The 13,843-nt window shown below is 50.3% G+C and overlaps 5 protein-coding genes across 5 annotated transcripts; 3 read left to right on the top strand and 2 right to left on the bottom strand.

The window, feature by feature from the left end:
* The first annotated feature begins 34 nt into the window (after positions 1-34).
* Positions 35-3,021, top strand: F5J12DRAFT_817273 (uncharacterized protein). Its single transcript, XM_051745123.1, has 5 exons — positions 35-224; positions 286-1,148; positions 1,225-2,129; positions 2,187-2,525; positions 2,583-3,021. Exons 2-5 carry the CDS (start codon positions 470-472, stop codon positions 2,769-2,771), a joined length of 2,112 nt encoding a protein of 703 aa, XP_051602343.1. The 5' UTR covers positions 35-224; positions 286-469; the 3' UTR covers positions 2,772-3,021.
* A 1,765-nt stretch (positions 3,022-4,786) lies between these two features.
* On the top strand, positions 4,787-6,327 carry F5J12DRAFT_904551 (chaperonin 10-like protein; the record flags this gene model as incomplete). Its single annotated transcript, XM_051748541.1, has 10 exons — positions 4,787-5,135; positions 5,189-5,247; positions 5,306-5,380; positions 5,437-5,530; positions 5,580-5,624; positions 5,677-5,825; positions 5,874-5,984; positions 6,033-6,061; positions 6,125-6,217; positions 6,270-6,327. 10 exons carry the CDS (start codon positions 4,787-4,789, stop codon positions 6,325-6,327), a joined length of 1,062 nt encoding a protein of 353 aa, XP_051602342.1.
* Positions 6,328-7,289: 962 nt separating this feature from the next.
* On the top strand, positions 7,290-9,156 carry F5J12DRAFT_817248 (uncharacterized protein). The gene is made up of 3 exons (XM_051745122.1): positions 7,290-7,645; positions 7,697-8,643; positions 8,698-9,156. Exons 1-3 carry the CDS (start codon positions 7,630-7,632, stop codon positions 8,974-8,976), a joined length of 1,242 nt encoding a protein of 413 aa, XP_051602341.1. The 5' UTR covers positions 7,290-7,629; the 3' UTR covers positions 8,977-9,156.
* Positions 9,157-9,927: 771 nt separating this feature from the next.
* Positions 9,928-11,058, bottom strand: F5J12DRAFT_817244 (uncharacterized protein; the record flags this gene model as incomplete). The annotated part of the gene is made up of 5 exons (XM_051745121.1): positions 9,928-10,483; positions 10,524-10,663; positions 10,709-10,712; positions 10,780-10,863; positions 11,003-11,058. The coding sequence occupies 5 exons, from the start codon at positions 11,056-11,058 to the stop codon at positions 10,246-10,248; spliced, it is 522 nt and encodes a 173-aa protein (XP_051602340.1). The 3' UTR covers positions 9,928-10,245.
* A 2,109-nt stretch (positions 11,059-13,167) lies between these two features.
* F5J12DRAFT_890631 (alpha-N-acetylglucosaminidase, tim-barrel-protein domain-containing protein-containing protein) lies at positions 13,168-13,767 on the bottom strand (the record flags this gene model as incomplete). The annotated part of the gene is made up of 1 exon (XM_051747422.1): positions 13,168-13,767. The coding sequence occupies one exon, from the start codon at positions 13,765-13,767 to the stop codon at positions 13,168-13,170; it is 600 nt and encodes a 199-aa protein (XP_051602339.1).
* Between the last annotated feature and the right edge of the window lie 76 nt (positions 13,768-13,843).

The raw sequence follows: 13,843 nt of genomic DNA, 5'->3' as shown, positions 1-13,843 counted from the left end.
CCGCGTGCGGTCCAGCAGTGAGACAGCGGTCGATGAGATCACTCCCTCTTATCGTGAAATTCGCTTCATCTATAAAGTAGCAGGATAGATACAGGCTGCGGAACCAAAGACGAAAAGTCCCCCTCCGCCTATCACCTGATAATCTTCACGTCTCTTACACCTCCATACGTGGCTCGTAACCCCGACACCAACTTTCCAAAGGTTTTTCCGTAAGTACGATCGGAGTATGTAGTTTGACTGCTTTCGGAAGCGAAGTTGCAATCGTACTCATGGGTGCCACGACAGGCGTGTGCGGCCCAGTCTGGGCACTTTGCGGTTGACCTATCGCTACCGCACCAGTTGACGACACTGTGACGTCGTCCGACTCTGCGTCTGCTGGCAATCGAGACTCTAGCTTGTCAAGTCCTTTGCGCTCCGACTTGCGTTATTAGCACACAAGCGTTGACGTACTCGTTTCCATTCCTGCGTCATGTCGAGTCTATTTTCTCGTGTTAAGACGAAATCAATTTTAGCCAGGATATCCCGCGCAACAAGTGACAGCCTTCATACCACGACTGGCGCCGACGATGATTTAGCCCATACAAAGAGGAGTGCCCCGAGCAGTGACCAAACGAGGACCCAGGGGGCGAAACTGCGACGACGCCTTGTATCCTCGTCCAAACGTGCCAAGAGTGAGGTCCGCGTCCCAAATACCATCGCCCAAGTCCCTGACGGCGGGTTTCTGCCTCTCAACCTTGACCACCATCGCAGGGGAACCCACGACGCCCCCCGATACGAGTACGGATACCTCTCCTTCGAGTGCCACGTCGTCCTTGGCATCAACGAACTGGAAAGGCTCGTGGAGGTCGTTTCGGATGAACTTGCCACCCGGTACCTCACCACTCCCTTCATATTTTCTGCTCTTGCTCTTGATATCTCCTCCTCTGCCATCAACCAGCTGATCTCCGCGTTCCTTGATACTTGCGCAGATCCATCCTCCAACGAAGCAGAGTATCGCTGGCGTCAGGAGGCACACCTTGCAGGCGCACATGAACTTGGCATGTGCCTACGGTGGGGTCTTGCACGGGTCGTGAGAGTCACTGGAGGACAGGCGATGCGGGGTCTCATTTCTTGGGAACACTACACGGAGTTCCGTGATTCAGAAGCAGGTATGTTTTTCCCAAATCATACGTACGCACGAGGCATTGACAACTCATGTAATTCATTCACGGTCTCGCATCCCAGCTCTCAGTTACCCGCACACACACTTCTCAACATTTCTGCCACAATCACCGCATGCTCTCCGATCAATTCTGTTGACGTTGCTCGACCTCCTTACCCGTTTCGTCGCTCACGGTTCTGCGTCTGGTCATACGCCGTCAACGCTGTCGTCGTCCTTTGGGCCATTGCTATTTGGTCTCGGACCGCCCGGTCTTCCATTCCACCACACATATGTCCAATATCTGTACGCAGTCATCGCCATGGAACATATCTTGCTGGCGTACATCCGCTGGCAGGACGCCCCACGAATTCCACTTCCACTACCCGGTGTCGGCACTCGTGTTCCCCGCAGCAATACTACCCCTCTTAGGGCCCCTGCTCGCCTCAAGGAGTGGATCAGGGGATACCCTTCGATGCTGCCTGTTCTATATGACAAGGACACGCAAGGATGGTTCCAAGTCCGTCGTGGAGCACGCACAATACGCGTTGTCCGTGTACGCCGAAACGTTACGAAGTACTCTCCTGACCTCGTCAACACGGCTGCAAGCTGGGCACCAAGTCCTAGAGGTCGAGCCACAAAACATAGCGGCGTTGCAGCGTCGAAGGAGTGGGAACGTATCGCTCCGTCTGCCCTTCAACTACAACCGTCATTCTCCGAGGGCTACATGAAGAGAATGAATTTACCTTACGATTTCCGCCCTTACACTGGTCAAGTGTCGGACGTGCCTACGACCGCTACTTCTTGGAGTCCTGGAGTTGATGTAGACGATCCACTCAGGCTGGCGTTAGGCCTTGGATATTATACAGGCTCTCAACGCTTTAAGTCCTTGACAGAGAAGAAATGGGTGGAGTTTGAGAAGGCGGGCTTTGGCTCCTCTGCCGTCAACGGCGAAGAACTTCAGTTGAACCCGAATGAGAATCTTAGAATGGTAGGTCCTGGTTTCCAATATGTCTGATGATCGCTTAAATTGGAGTTTTGTCTGTAGATACCTCCCGAGAAGCGTCGAACGATGAACTGGAATGACTTTGCAGCTATCGGATTTTCGCGACCCGGCGACTTCCTTGATATATCACTTCACCCAAGCAGCCCAGTGATTCACAAAGGAATTTCATCGTTCACTCGCAGTGCCAGTATCGCTAGAAAGTTAAGGAAGACCCAGCACGTACAACAACCTCAGATTGAATTGGACTCGGAACCGGTCGTGGGATCTGAGGTAGTGATCGAGGAAGCGTTTTTGGGCGTATTTTGCGATCTGATATACGGAGGCGGATGGTCATCCATTGGACACGGAGAAAAGATTGACAGAGAGTCGAACTGGGCCTTGGTGAGTCTAGCCGCTTCATGACTGCTTTGGAGTAATTCTGAAGCGTGACATCATAAGATCGAGTTCAAGGCGCTTCCAGTCAACGAGACCTCGGTCGGACCGGGCGTCGATCCACGCACGGAAACGATGGTCATGCTGTTTGAAGAGATCGTGCCTGTGGAGTATAGGGAGAGTCTCTTGAAGGACACTGCGGCGAGAAGCCACTCCCCGTTTCGTTCGTCGCTGTCGATCAAGTCACGTCAATGAAAGCTAAGCTCGAGACACATCCAAATTCCGTGCAAAGATTTACCGATTTCACTTGCCGATCTGGTTTCACGTTCCTCTTCTGATCCCCTACGGGTGTTTGGCAGTTTACAAGAAAACAATATAATCGATATCAAGACACCCATGGTTGGTCGCGTGGTCTGAAATCACCGTCGATCAGTCTCGTTGAACCCTCTGAGGACTTAACCTAGAATAATCCAGTTTGATTGACTGTACTTATAACCTCGAGTATGACGATTAAAGCGAATGATTTCCTACCTTAACCGCGCAGTTCGGACCTTAACCACTTGGACCTTAACCCGGATCCACCTCTCAGACGTAATGCAGTCCCGTAGATCTCCACGTAGGTAATCTCTTTGGACAAACTATTGAAACAGTTGATCGGATGTCTTGTACATCATCGAAGGGCGACTGTGGGAGCGCGAAATGTAAAGTTCGGACCGACGCTGTCGGCCGCACGTCACTTGTTCAATATTCTTCTGACGTTTCTTCTACGTATCTCATTTATGATTGATCTAGTTCTTACCCACACCCTTTCTTACTGATATTGCGCGCCTGTTCTCTCTACTACAAAAAGGGTCATGTATCTTAACGTACGAGGACGCATTTCCTACCTACCTCAAATACAGACCTTGGTGTCTTGGAATTTCGAAGTATCTACAGTAAAGCTCCTCGTGTAGTGTCGTCGCAAGTGCTACACTTCGCTGTCGCCACTACACGAGACGATCCTGGCTGTTTCTTCGCGACCAAACTGAAAAAATGTCTACATTGCTATCGTACATCCGACCTCTCTGGTTTCACCGGAACCAACATAACGACAGACGAGGGAAGTCATCTGGGCACGCATGCTGGAAGATCAGTTATACGTAGGAATAAGATTACACTACATAGCTCGCAGGGTCCAGCAAAATCTCTAGCGGCAACCGATGCGAGTGAACGCAAATTTTGAATGTTCTCCAGTAAACCGCCCTGGAAGTGGCTTACGAACTCGGGAAGAGAAATACGTTCCAAGAAAGACAGCTCCAGCTCCACCACACACACCCGCCGCAAAATGGGCTTTAGGGTGGCTTGATGACTTCAACTAGAGTGATCTATTCCGCCAACATGGGGTTGCTCTAGAATGTACTCCCGAGGCCAGCTGAAGAGTTCGGGCGAAATCCATGTCTGTTTTCAGGGAACGCAGACGACCCAAGTCGAGCACCTCAGCAACAATACTGATGTGCGTTCGTAAATGCGGGCGAGGCCGATGTGGCAGAAGAGCTCGCACCCGCCGGAAACACTTCTAAAATCTTCATCTTCTTTGGAGAAAGCTTCTCGCCAGCGGGCGCAAGGTGCTCGAGAATTTCTAGATAAATTTCGGCTGGGATAGCCGGAAAGCTGCGGTCACCAACGCAGCGTCAGACGTCTTCCACAGGAAACACGCAGAACTTTCCATTCAAGTGATTATGAACCTACTAATGGTGAGGTCAGCCTGCCGTCGTAGCCCTATTGGAGTCCACGCTTGGACTTGATGACATCCAGGAATGTACGATCGCCACTCCCACACTCGGTCACGCCAGGCGTCGATGCACACACAGCAATGATGGTCATGTTATCCGAGGAGTTCGTGCCAGCGGATTATAGAGAAAGTCTCTGGGACACTACACCTCTTAAATCACGACAATGAAAACTGCCCTCGGGACGCATCTGGGTTGCGCAAACGGGGGCTGTGAAGATTTACCAATTTTGCCTGCCAATGGTCTCAAGTTCCTCTCCTGACCCTACGAGTGTAAGGCGACACTCAGCTTGTAGAGTGATCGACTTGGAGAGGTCCACGCATGGCTAGTCGTAGCAGTGGTGTATACTTTGATCTCCGGAGCAGTGCCGTACGGGTAAATGTAGTTCCGGAGGCCTTGTTGGCCGATCTGCGGAAGCAAAATGAGTCAGTCAGTGATCTAGCTCATTTCCATCGCTGTTTGAGCGCCTCCCGTGTCTGTTACACTTACACCCCCTTGCACATGTCCCTCCCAAGCACTCAACGTGTTGCTCAGTTCCAAAGGTTCGGAGAGCCAGCAAAGGTCCTCACCGATTACCCAGTCCCGGATCCTACCACCCTCTCTCCCAATGAATGTCTTGTCAAAATTGAATACGCAGGTGTCTGTCATACAGACGTCCACGCACGCGATGGCGATTTCTCATTGAAGCCTACTCTACCCCGGATCGGCGGCCACGAGGGTGTCGGCAGGGTCGTTGCCATTGGCGATGGAACTACTAGCAGTCCCGTCAACGTTGGCGATAGGGTTGGTTTGAAATTCTTGGCGCGGGCATGTTTGAAGTGCGAGTATTGTTGTAGGGGTTTTGAAGTCCGTAAGTCGATTAGTTCACCGAGTGCTTCATAAGACTTTACGCCACCATATTAGGATGTGCCTCCGCTTCCATGCACGGGTTTACCGTAGACGGTTCATTTGCTGAATATGCTGTAAGTGATGCTGCGCCTTTGATGTATCTCAGCGTGGCGTGAAACCCTCTTACTCAAGGTCGCGTGGGCGGACTATGTTACCCCAATTCCCGATTCCGTCCATAGCGCAGCTGTGACGCCCTTCTTGTGTGCAGTAAGTCCCTAACCTTTGTTATCACGTCCTTTTCACGGTCGTGTGAACGAGATTAGGGTGTTACAGTCTATAGAGGCCTGAAACTCATCGATCATCAACCAGGCGACTGGATTGCTATACCCGGGGCCGGGGGAGGATTGGGACATTTAGGCATGCTCATCCGATTCTTGAAGCTCGAAGTGATGTTAATATCATTCAGCTGTTCAATATGCAAAGCACATGGGCTTCCGCGTGATTGCCATTGGTCAGTGGATTTACCATCCACTTTCTACCCGAAGCCCCTGACCTGTAGGCAGATAGTGGAGAAGAGAAGCGAGACTTATGTCTTTCGCTTGGTGCTGAGAAATGGTTTGACTTTAGGGAGAGTGGCTCCAACCTTGTGGATGATGTTATAGCAGCAACTGATGGGAAGGGGCCTCACGCGGCGTTAATAACCGCTGCATCCGTATGTCTGCTTTCCGTTGTCGATCGTCCTTTTTGAATATTTTATCAGGCAGTATCCTTCACACAAGCCTCCTTCTACCTCCGGCCCGGTGGTATCCTCGTGGGCGTCGGGGTACCGCCTGGAACCTTCGATATCCCGTTTGGGGTACTCATCGGAAAGGTACATAGCTTGTTGTGTGATAGTGGCCCAGGACTGACACGTCTACAGCAACTTAAGATTTTTGGGTCTGCCTTAGGGTAAGATGCAGAGGTCTTGCTGGATTCCACGTCACTAATCCTACAACTCTCATGTTACGGCAGATCCCCGCAAGATACCATCGAAGCCATTGACTACGCCGTGCAAGGAAAGGTGAAGTGTCAATACTCTGTCAGACCCCTAGAAGATCTCGACAGGTATGCGATGTCCCTTCCCTCAATTCGTTCTTGATACTTACGCCCTGTTCAGCATCCTCACAGACCTTCAGCGAGGTGACGTGGCCGGAAGGGTCGTCATCAAGCTGTAGATTCGTGATAGGTGCTCGGTGCTTGCTAGGAATAATTTATCGCCCTTGGCTTGTAAAACTAAGCCCAGATACGATGTGTACGGTATATGCTGCAACTAGTCATGAGTGCCTTGAAATTGATTAGTTGACTGCCCAGTATCGCGGGGTCAGAAGAGAAATCGGCAAGTATAACCAGTGAACCTCTGCAGCTCCCATTCGTGGGGCTCAGATGTGTCTGAAGGCTATGTATGTAGCATTCATTCCCGTGGTTTGATGGATAGCGAAGAATGGGATGAGGACTAGCTTCTTGTCAGTACCACTCATGGCACACTACGTACTCTGATGCGCACGAATTCTTCGCATAACATAGCCATCGTCGCTAGAGCGCCTTGAACTCAACCTTACAACGACGTGCTTCAGATTTCAGAACCCAAATCAGCTGCGGGGAAGTCGGGCACACCTTGAAAGACTCAGTTGGATTCCCTATCATGCAATCCCTTCAACATGTTCGATGTCTGACCATCCGCTCCCGTATATTAGATCGCGATAGCCTGGGGCAACTCATCGAGAGGGCCGGAGTGTGATCCATGATGGCCATGTACCGAACTACTGTCACTAACTGATTTGCTCAGTCGACACTAGGAGATGCGGATAGGACAGAGCTCTAGAAAGCCTGTTTCGTCGGAATTCTTTTTCGGCGATGCAGGCGGATGTACATTCCTGGACGCTATCAAGTTCAGGCCTGCAAACATCCTGTAGGTGTAGTGATCATACACTATGTACCTGCAAGTTGCGGGCAACCCTCACTAATCGACTTGCATTGTCGACATGAAGTATTGAGATGGCCGGACATAAAGAAAGAGGCTCGGAACTGCGATTCACCCTTATTGCAGGCAAAGATCCGGTGGCATTCCTTCTGCACCAAGTCCAAAACCCGCCACCAGCGAAAAATTGCAGCGATCATATGAGCAATCACCTTCGTTCAGAAAGCTTACACAAAAATTGCAAAAACAAGGCACCAACATCGGTGGCACTAGGCTGCGATTAGTTGGCATGTTCTTATTTTTATGCATGGAACGTGAAGTCGTGAGAGAATTCTCTGAGTATGCTCGAATGATTCGTCACTACATTTTTACGCCCTTGGCAAGTTTTAGGCTTGGTTTGGAAGGGATGCCACTGGGCCCTTACCCGCAGTTCCCGCATGGTGACCCCTCCAAACACGGGCGGAGTATGTAAAGCGACACGACACGGCCGGACCAACTTGACTTGACGGATATAATCCTTCCCTCTCTACTGTGACACCCCAACGTTCAGTTTTATAATATGTTCCGATGGACGAGTGAGTTGATATTCCAGTAGTCCGTGGAAGGTTCTTGACAAGGTCATTCAGTTCCGGAACGCCGTGTTGGTGACCGCAACCTTCCAACGATCCCAACCGAAATTTACCTAGAAATTTTCGAGCACCTTGCGCCGTCTGGCGAGAAGCTCTCTGTAGAGCAAACGAAGACTCTTACCAGGGTTTCTGGCTCCTGCAAACTCTTCTGCCACATCGCACTTCCCCGCATTTTCGAACACGTCGATTTTGTCGGCCTTGTTTACTACAGGCACGATAATCTTCCCTTCTCACGAAACATTTCGTGGTGCAGCCGTATGGCTGCTGGTGAGGATCTCGCACTATGGGGCGCCGAGTGTACTAGAGAGTGCAACTTCCGCGATTGGCAATTAGAGTCCGAGGGGTCGTGGGCGGTCAACATGTTTGCGAAACGTTTCACTTCCAGCCTCAGTCATATGACCAACCTCCGCCGACTTACGTTCACCAGATGCTTCATAACCAATAACCACTGGCGTGCAGTAATGGCGTTGAGGGCGCTGGGGGAGTTGGCTTTTGACAAGTGCCAGTTCACAGAAACCGCTCAACTAGAAGATGGGATTCATACCAACCACCCAATGAACCTCAGAGTACCGTCTATCGAGTTTTACGAAGGCGGTGCCCACGCCTATGTCGCCGCTAGGGTATTTAACTTGGGCCATCTGCGTTCCTTGAAGACAGACCTCCCGTTCGCCGTGCTCCTCGACTGGCCTCAAGATTACATTCTAGAACAACTCCATCTTAGCCAAATAAAATACTCTAGTCCAGCACATGAATTCGTCCTAAGAGCCACTCTACGAAAGATACGACAATCCGTGGCGGAGCTCAAGCTATCGTTCTACGATCACATGAGACTTCCTGACTTCGAACACTATCTTCAAAGCAATTTATCGGAGATTATTCAAAAATTGCGTTCCCTCACGCTAGTTGTTGATCCTAACATAAGGGATTATCTTCAGTCCCACGTGGTATGGAGTATTTTAAATCCCATTCCTATGTGCAACTCATTCCCGCTTCTCCAGAAGAGCCCCCCTCTTTGTTTCCGTGTCGGCTTTAGTGAAAACATGGAGAAGCTGATTGTACAATCTCATGCTCCATGCTATCCCGGTGGAATTCGGTTCGTACCCCCGTGGCAACCTTCATCGGATCATTTGCAACAGAGTACCCTACCACTTATTTTGGCTGATTTTCCAAATATTAACTACGTGGAGATCTATGGGACTGCCATTCGTCTGAAAGGTGACTCCTGGGTTGAGGCCCCAGTTCCGTATGTTGCAGTCGATTCAACTGGGATATCCTAGGATAGGTCCTCAGAGGACCGAGTACAAGATATTTCAGTCCAGTCGAAGATTATTACGAGATTATGCCAGTTTCTGCGATGAACGTCCGTTTCAGAAAGCTAGCAGTGTTTTGTTACTAATTGTTGCACGACTTCCCAACCGTTTTCCATAGAACCTAAATCAACTTGCTCAGAACCCCATAATTGCTTATCCCACTGCTCTCCGATCTCAAGCATAATATCTGAAACCATGGTAGCATTGTACGTCGTGCCATTTTTCTTTGTCTCGACGAGGTATCGCACAAATGCTTCCCAGCGTCGAGCATAGTATCCACTAACAAGTCCCCCCCCCCCATTGGTTAGACGCGTAATCGTTGATCTGTTCCGTCAGACCCCAGGGGGTAATTTGATTGCGAGCATTTTACTCTAGGTAGGAGGAAAGCGTCGCATTACCACGCGACCACGCCTTAGCCGAATCGATCCATTTGGCGAGTAGGAAGTGCGAATTCGTGAGAAGCGCGCGATCGAGGTCGAAGAGCAGTTGCTGAAGAGGCTCTGGTGCTCTGGAGACATCATCGGATTGGTAAATGTCGATAAAGCGGTTTGTGAGCAATTGGCGGGTGATATCCACAAGGTCGTAACGATACTCTGGAACAGACCTCAGTTCTTTAACTCATATCCTGCCTCGATGAGCAGCTTTAAGGTGGGCATCACCGTGGTATAGTTGTTATAGGATATGAGAGTCGGATGATGTCCAGTACGATTGACGAGGCCAGTGAGTGCGGGCTCCGGTTCCAAAATGCTCTTCAAAGTCGCCTGCGAAGATGGATCTGTGTTGCTATAAACCGTGGAACTCAGGAGTTGCCAGGCATCGACAGCGACGGAAGGAAGGTTTGGTGTATAATACCTCCTAGAGGTCCACGATAAAACGTATGTAGCCCTATCGATTGCGTTTGACGACCAAGCCTGGTCAAGTAGTACATCGTAGCCTCGATGGGGGCAGCGGTGACGTTGGCGAAGATGCCCTCCGTACCCTGATTCCCTCCGAAGTCGTGTAGCTGGCACCAGATCCACTGTTTACCGAAATATGAGTCAAGTCGTTGCCGCTGCGGTTGAGCCTTGCTATAGATACACGCACACGGTCACTGACGAACAAGACACGACTGTTTCATGCATTCAGCAATGTACAACTCACGAATTAAGGATGCACAGAAATGATGGGAAACATATCGCAACTGTTGCATCATCCATCTGGTGTGCTGCGGGGCGAGGACAGGGTTAATTAGCAATGCTACATGTAGGGTTCCTCGAACGTGAATGCAAAGAGGCTCCCAAGTGCACGTCTGGTCCTCTCGTCAGCAGGAAAATCCAACAGTCCCTCCCTCATTTCACCCACATCCACAGTGGGAACATGTACCGCATTGTTACATCTCCGGAAGACATCATGATGGGTGAAAAGGAAGTCAAGGGCCTCCTTGGATGGAGTATACCTCATGCGACGAGCTTGAAGAGCGCCGTGTCCCCCCAGACTGCCCATTGGTAGAGGACTAGGACTTAACCCCCCCTTACCTCTGGCATGTGTGCTTTATTGCTTTATGCCTTGACCGCCACCCCAGCATCTTTTCTGTCCCAGCAACAAGGCTGATAACTTTGTCCAGTGCAAGGTCGAGCAAGATGCGACGGTGTAGTGGCACCAATGACGAGGTAATCTGAGAGATATCAACTAATCAGAGTGGTGAATGTAATTCAAAGACGTACCTGACACAGGTCATTAATTTCAGCAGCCAGTTCCTTGTCCCACTGCAAAAAATTTGCGTGGTTTCACTCGATCCGCTCTCTCAGCTTATTGGTCTCATCCTCCATCTTAGAGAAGTCTGACCGAAGCTCGTCGAGCTGTTTCCAAAATGAACTAGCAGGTCCTTATGTCCCTGTCAGTTCAAGCCAAGTGAGGACAACATGATGACCCACCGGTGATATCACGATTCCGCAGTCACATCGACGACTTGTGTACCAGGTAAAGGGACATTTGTAAGCTCGCCAAAATTTACGGCTGTTTACAACCAGTCGGCAAGACCCCGACATATCGCGTGACACCACGTGACATGCTGGCAGTGTTCCAAATTAGGATTGTGGGAAATGTAAGTGTGGACGAGGCAGTAAAAAAACTATTACCGGTGATGCACTCGATACGTGTGCAAATATAATGGTGGTACTCGACAGTAGCTTCCTGTTGATCATAGGATCTTCCTGACAGGTCAAATAATCGAGGTTATAAGTACAGTCAATCAAGCTGGATTATTCTAGGTTAAGTCCTCAGAGGGTTCAACGAGGCTGATCGACGGTGATTTCAGACCACAGGCACCGCAACCAACCATGGGTGCCTTGATATCGGTTATATTGTTATCTTTGCACGGAATTTGGATGTGTCTCGAGGTTAGCTTTCATTGACGTGACTTGAGGCAGAAACCCGCCGTCAGAGACTTGGGCGATGGTATTTGGGGCGCGGATCTCACTCTTGGCACGTTTGGACGAGGACACAAGGCGTCGTCGCAGTTTCGCCCCCTGGGTCCTCGTTTGGTCACTGCTCGAGGCACTCCTCTTTGTATGGGCTAAATCATCGTCGGCGCCAGTCGTGGTATGAAGACCGCCACTTGTTGCGCGGGATATCCTGGCCAAAATTGATTTCGTCTTGACACGAGAAAATAAACTGGACATGACGCAGGAATGGAAACGAGTACATACGTCAACGCTTGTGTGCTGATAACGCAAGGACTTGACAAGATAGGGTCTCGATTGCTAGCAGACGCAGAGTCGGACGGCGTCACAGTGTCATCAGCTGGTGCGGTAGTGATAGGTCGACCGCAAAGTGCCCAGACTGGGCCACACACGCCTGTCGTGGCACCCACGAGTACGATTGCAACTTCACTTCCGAAAGCAGCCAAACTACATCGTACTTACGGAAAAACCTTTGGAAAGTTGGTGTCGGGGATATGAGCGACGTATGGAGGTGTAAGAGACTTGAAGATTACCAGGTGGTAAGCTGGAGGCGGATCCCAAAGTTGACCAACGGCCGCGAAGGCATGGTCAAGCAGTACTACCCAACCAACCATTGGTGTGAATAGCTTCAGGATTAATTTTGGGGTCACGTGATCCCTGTCGCGCCGTCAGCCACCCTCACTTAGATAATTGGTACGACCCTTCACCTCTTCTTGCTCCTGCCCATTTCCCTCCCATTACTGCAGAGATGCTGCGAGGTCGGGTTGTCATCCCATGGTTTCCCCTCGATGACTCTGAGAACTCTCAACTTGCCTTTCGCTTCCCCCTTGATTCCAAAGAACTCACAGCGGTCACCAAGAACGCCTCGGACCACGCAGTAGCAGCTATCAACTCCCGTTATTCCCCTGAAGTCGCATGGATGCAAGATATGATGTCAACCAATGTGTTCTTTGGTGGGTTTTGTCAATGCAATCATAGGTGAGGGTTGGCTGACTGCAGCCCAGACGAGGGGAAATCAACCCTTTGTGTAGTGGTGGAGCCCCGAACAGAAGGCCTGATGAAAAAATTGGAAGCCGATGCAGAAAAAAATTACACTGCTCATGAGTTGTCACATTGTCCTTACCCGGGTTGAACTGATGGGGTCATGCCATGCCTGACCCTGCTAGAAGCACTGCCTTCAGCACAGAAAGAGCTTGCTACACTGAAAGCGCAGTGGGATTGTTTACAGAGCGAGATACAAGCAGCGAACCAAAGAGTGGAACAGCAAGACATTCAAATTCACTGCAAAAGTAAGAGTACGACCGTGCAAACTCTCGGCTGCGTGGTGTAAGTCGCTCCGTCACATTCACTGCGCCTGGCTCAGTGATCTCTCAGGTTACGGCTGCCCTTTCTGTCATTCATAGACGGATTCTCTTGGAGCAGGCGAGGAACCTGATTACTGCCAAGCTCGGCGAAACATGGGACCACCTACTGAGTGCACCAAGGGACACAACGGTTGACCGTATCTACATGGCGTTCCAAGACGACCCTTATTATCAACGCACTGGATATTCTGTTTCGAAGAAAGCACTGTGTTTCCTACTTTCGGAGGGCAACATCATTCGGCTCCAAGGCAACTTTGCCGCACACAACGCGAGTGTACAGGATGTGCGGAGGGCGTTGACGAATCCAAACTTGCATGTCAGCTCGAGCGTCAGAAAGGCCATCAAATTTTTTTTCAGATTTGTATACGAGCAACCATTATGATGTAATTAAGTATCATGTAGATCATGTCTAGCGGTACGAACGCTGCGTCCTTCGGTTTCGATCTCGTGTTTGGCCCGTATGCTGCCGTTTGCTTGTCGATAAATGACTTTTGTAGTGCAGCAAATAGAGGGTCGAATGGTTCTAAAAACGAATCGTTGGTATACGTAGGTGGGAAACCACCCCACTGGCCACGGACGACTACGGATGCATTGGGATATAGCGTTGCGAAAGTGAGAGGAACAATACCAGTAAACGAGGGCATGACGGGGGTCATCCCAAGTTCCACTGTTCGCGAAACCAACTTCTTCTGCAGTGCAAATTGATCGTCCATCCATTGTCTCGGCAGCTCCCCTACTGTCCAGCTACCTTGTATGTTGCCAAACCGGTTCCATGCTCGAAAGGCAGGCCCGGAGCGGAAGTCCGCAATATCAGCATCCGAAAGTCCAGCCTCTTGGAAGACCTCCACAAGGATGTACTCGTAGCCAACCCAGGCAAGAGGTAAATTGATACCATGTAAGGCCATCCAGTAAAGAAGTAGTTCCCAGTCTTCGAAGGTGTGGAAAGCGGTCATGTAACTAAATGTCACCATATTGAAGAAATAGCGGTAACGAACGACAGAGCTGCGCGTGACTGGCGCCCCGACCGGT

Source organism: Pisolithus orientalis (assembly GCF_024613125.1).
Source record: "Pisolithus orientalis strain OTSU chromosome Unknown F5J12scaffold_7, whole genome shotgun sequence".
Classification (NCBI taxonomy): Eukaryota; Fungi; Basidiomycota; class Agaricomycetes; order Boletales; family Pisolithaceae; genus Pisolithus; species Pisolithus orientalis.
Note: the sequence above shows the minus strand (reverse complement) of the source record. Positions and strands in the feature narration are given on the sequence as shown.

Coding starts and splice junctions, on each gene's coding strand:
- F5J12DRAFT_817273 (XM_051745123.1), top strand. CDS start 470: ATGTCGAGTCTATTTTCTCGTGTTAAGACGAAATCAATTTTAGCCAGG. Junction 1,149..1,224: donor GTTCCGTGATTCAGAAGCAG/GTATGTTTTTCC, acceptor CTCGCATCCCAG/CTCTCAGTTACCCGCACACA. Junction 2,130..2,186: donor CGAATGAGAATCTTAGAATG/GTAGGTCCTGGT, acceptor TTTTGTCTGTAG/ATACCTCCCGAGAAGCGTCG.
- F5J12DRAFT_817248 (XM_051745122.1), top strand. Junction 8,644..8,697: donor ATTATCTTCAGTCCCACGTG/GTATGGAGTATT, acceptor CCGCTTCTCCAG/AAGAGCCCCCCTCTTTGTTT.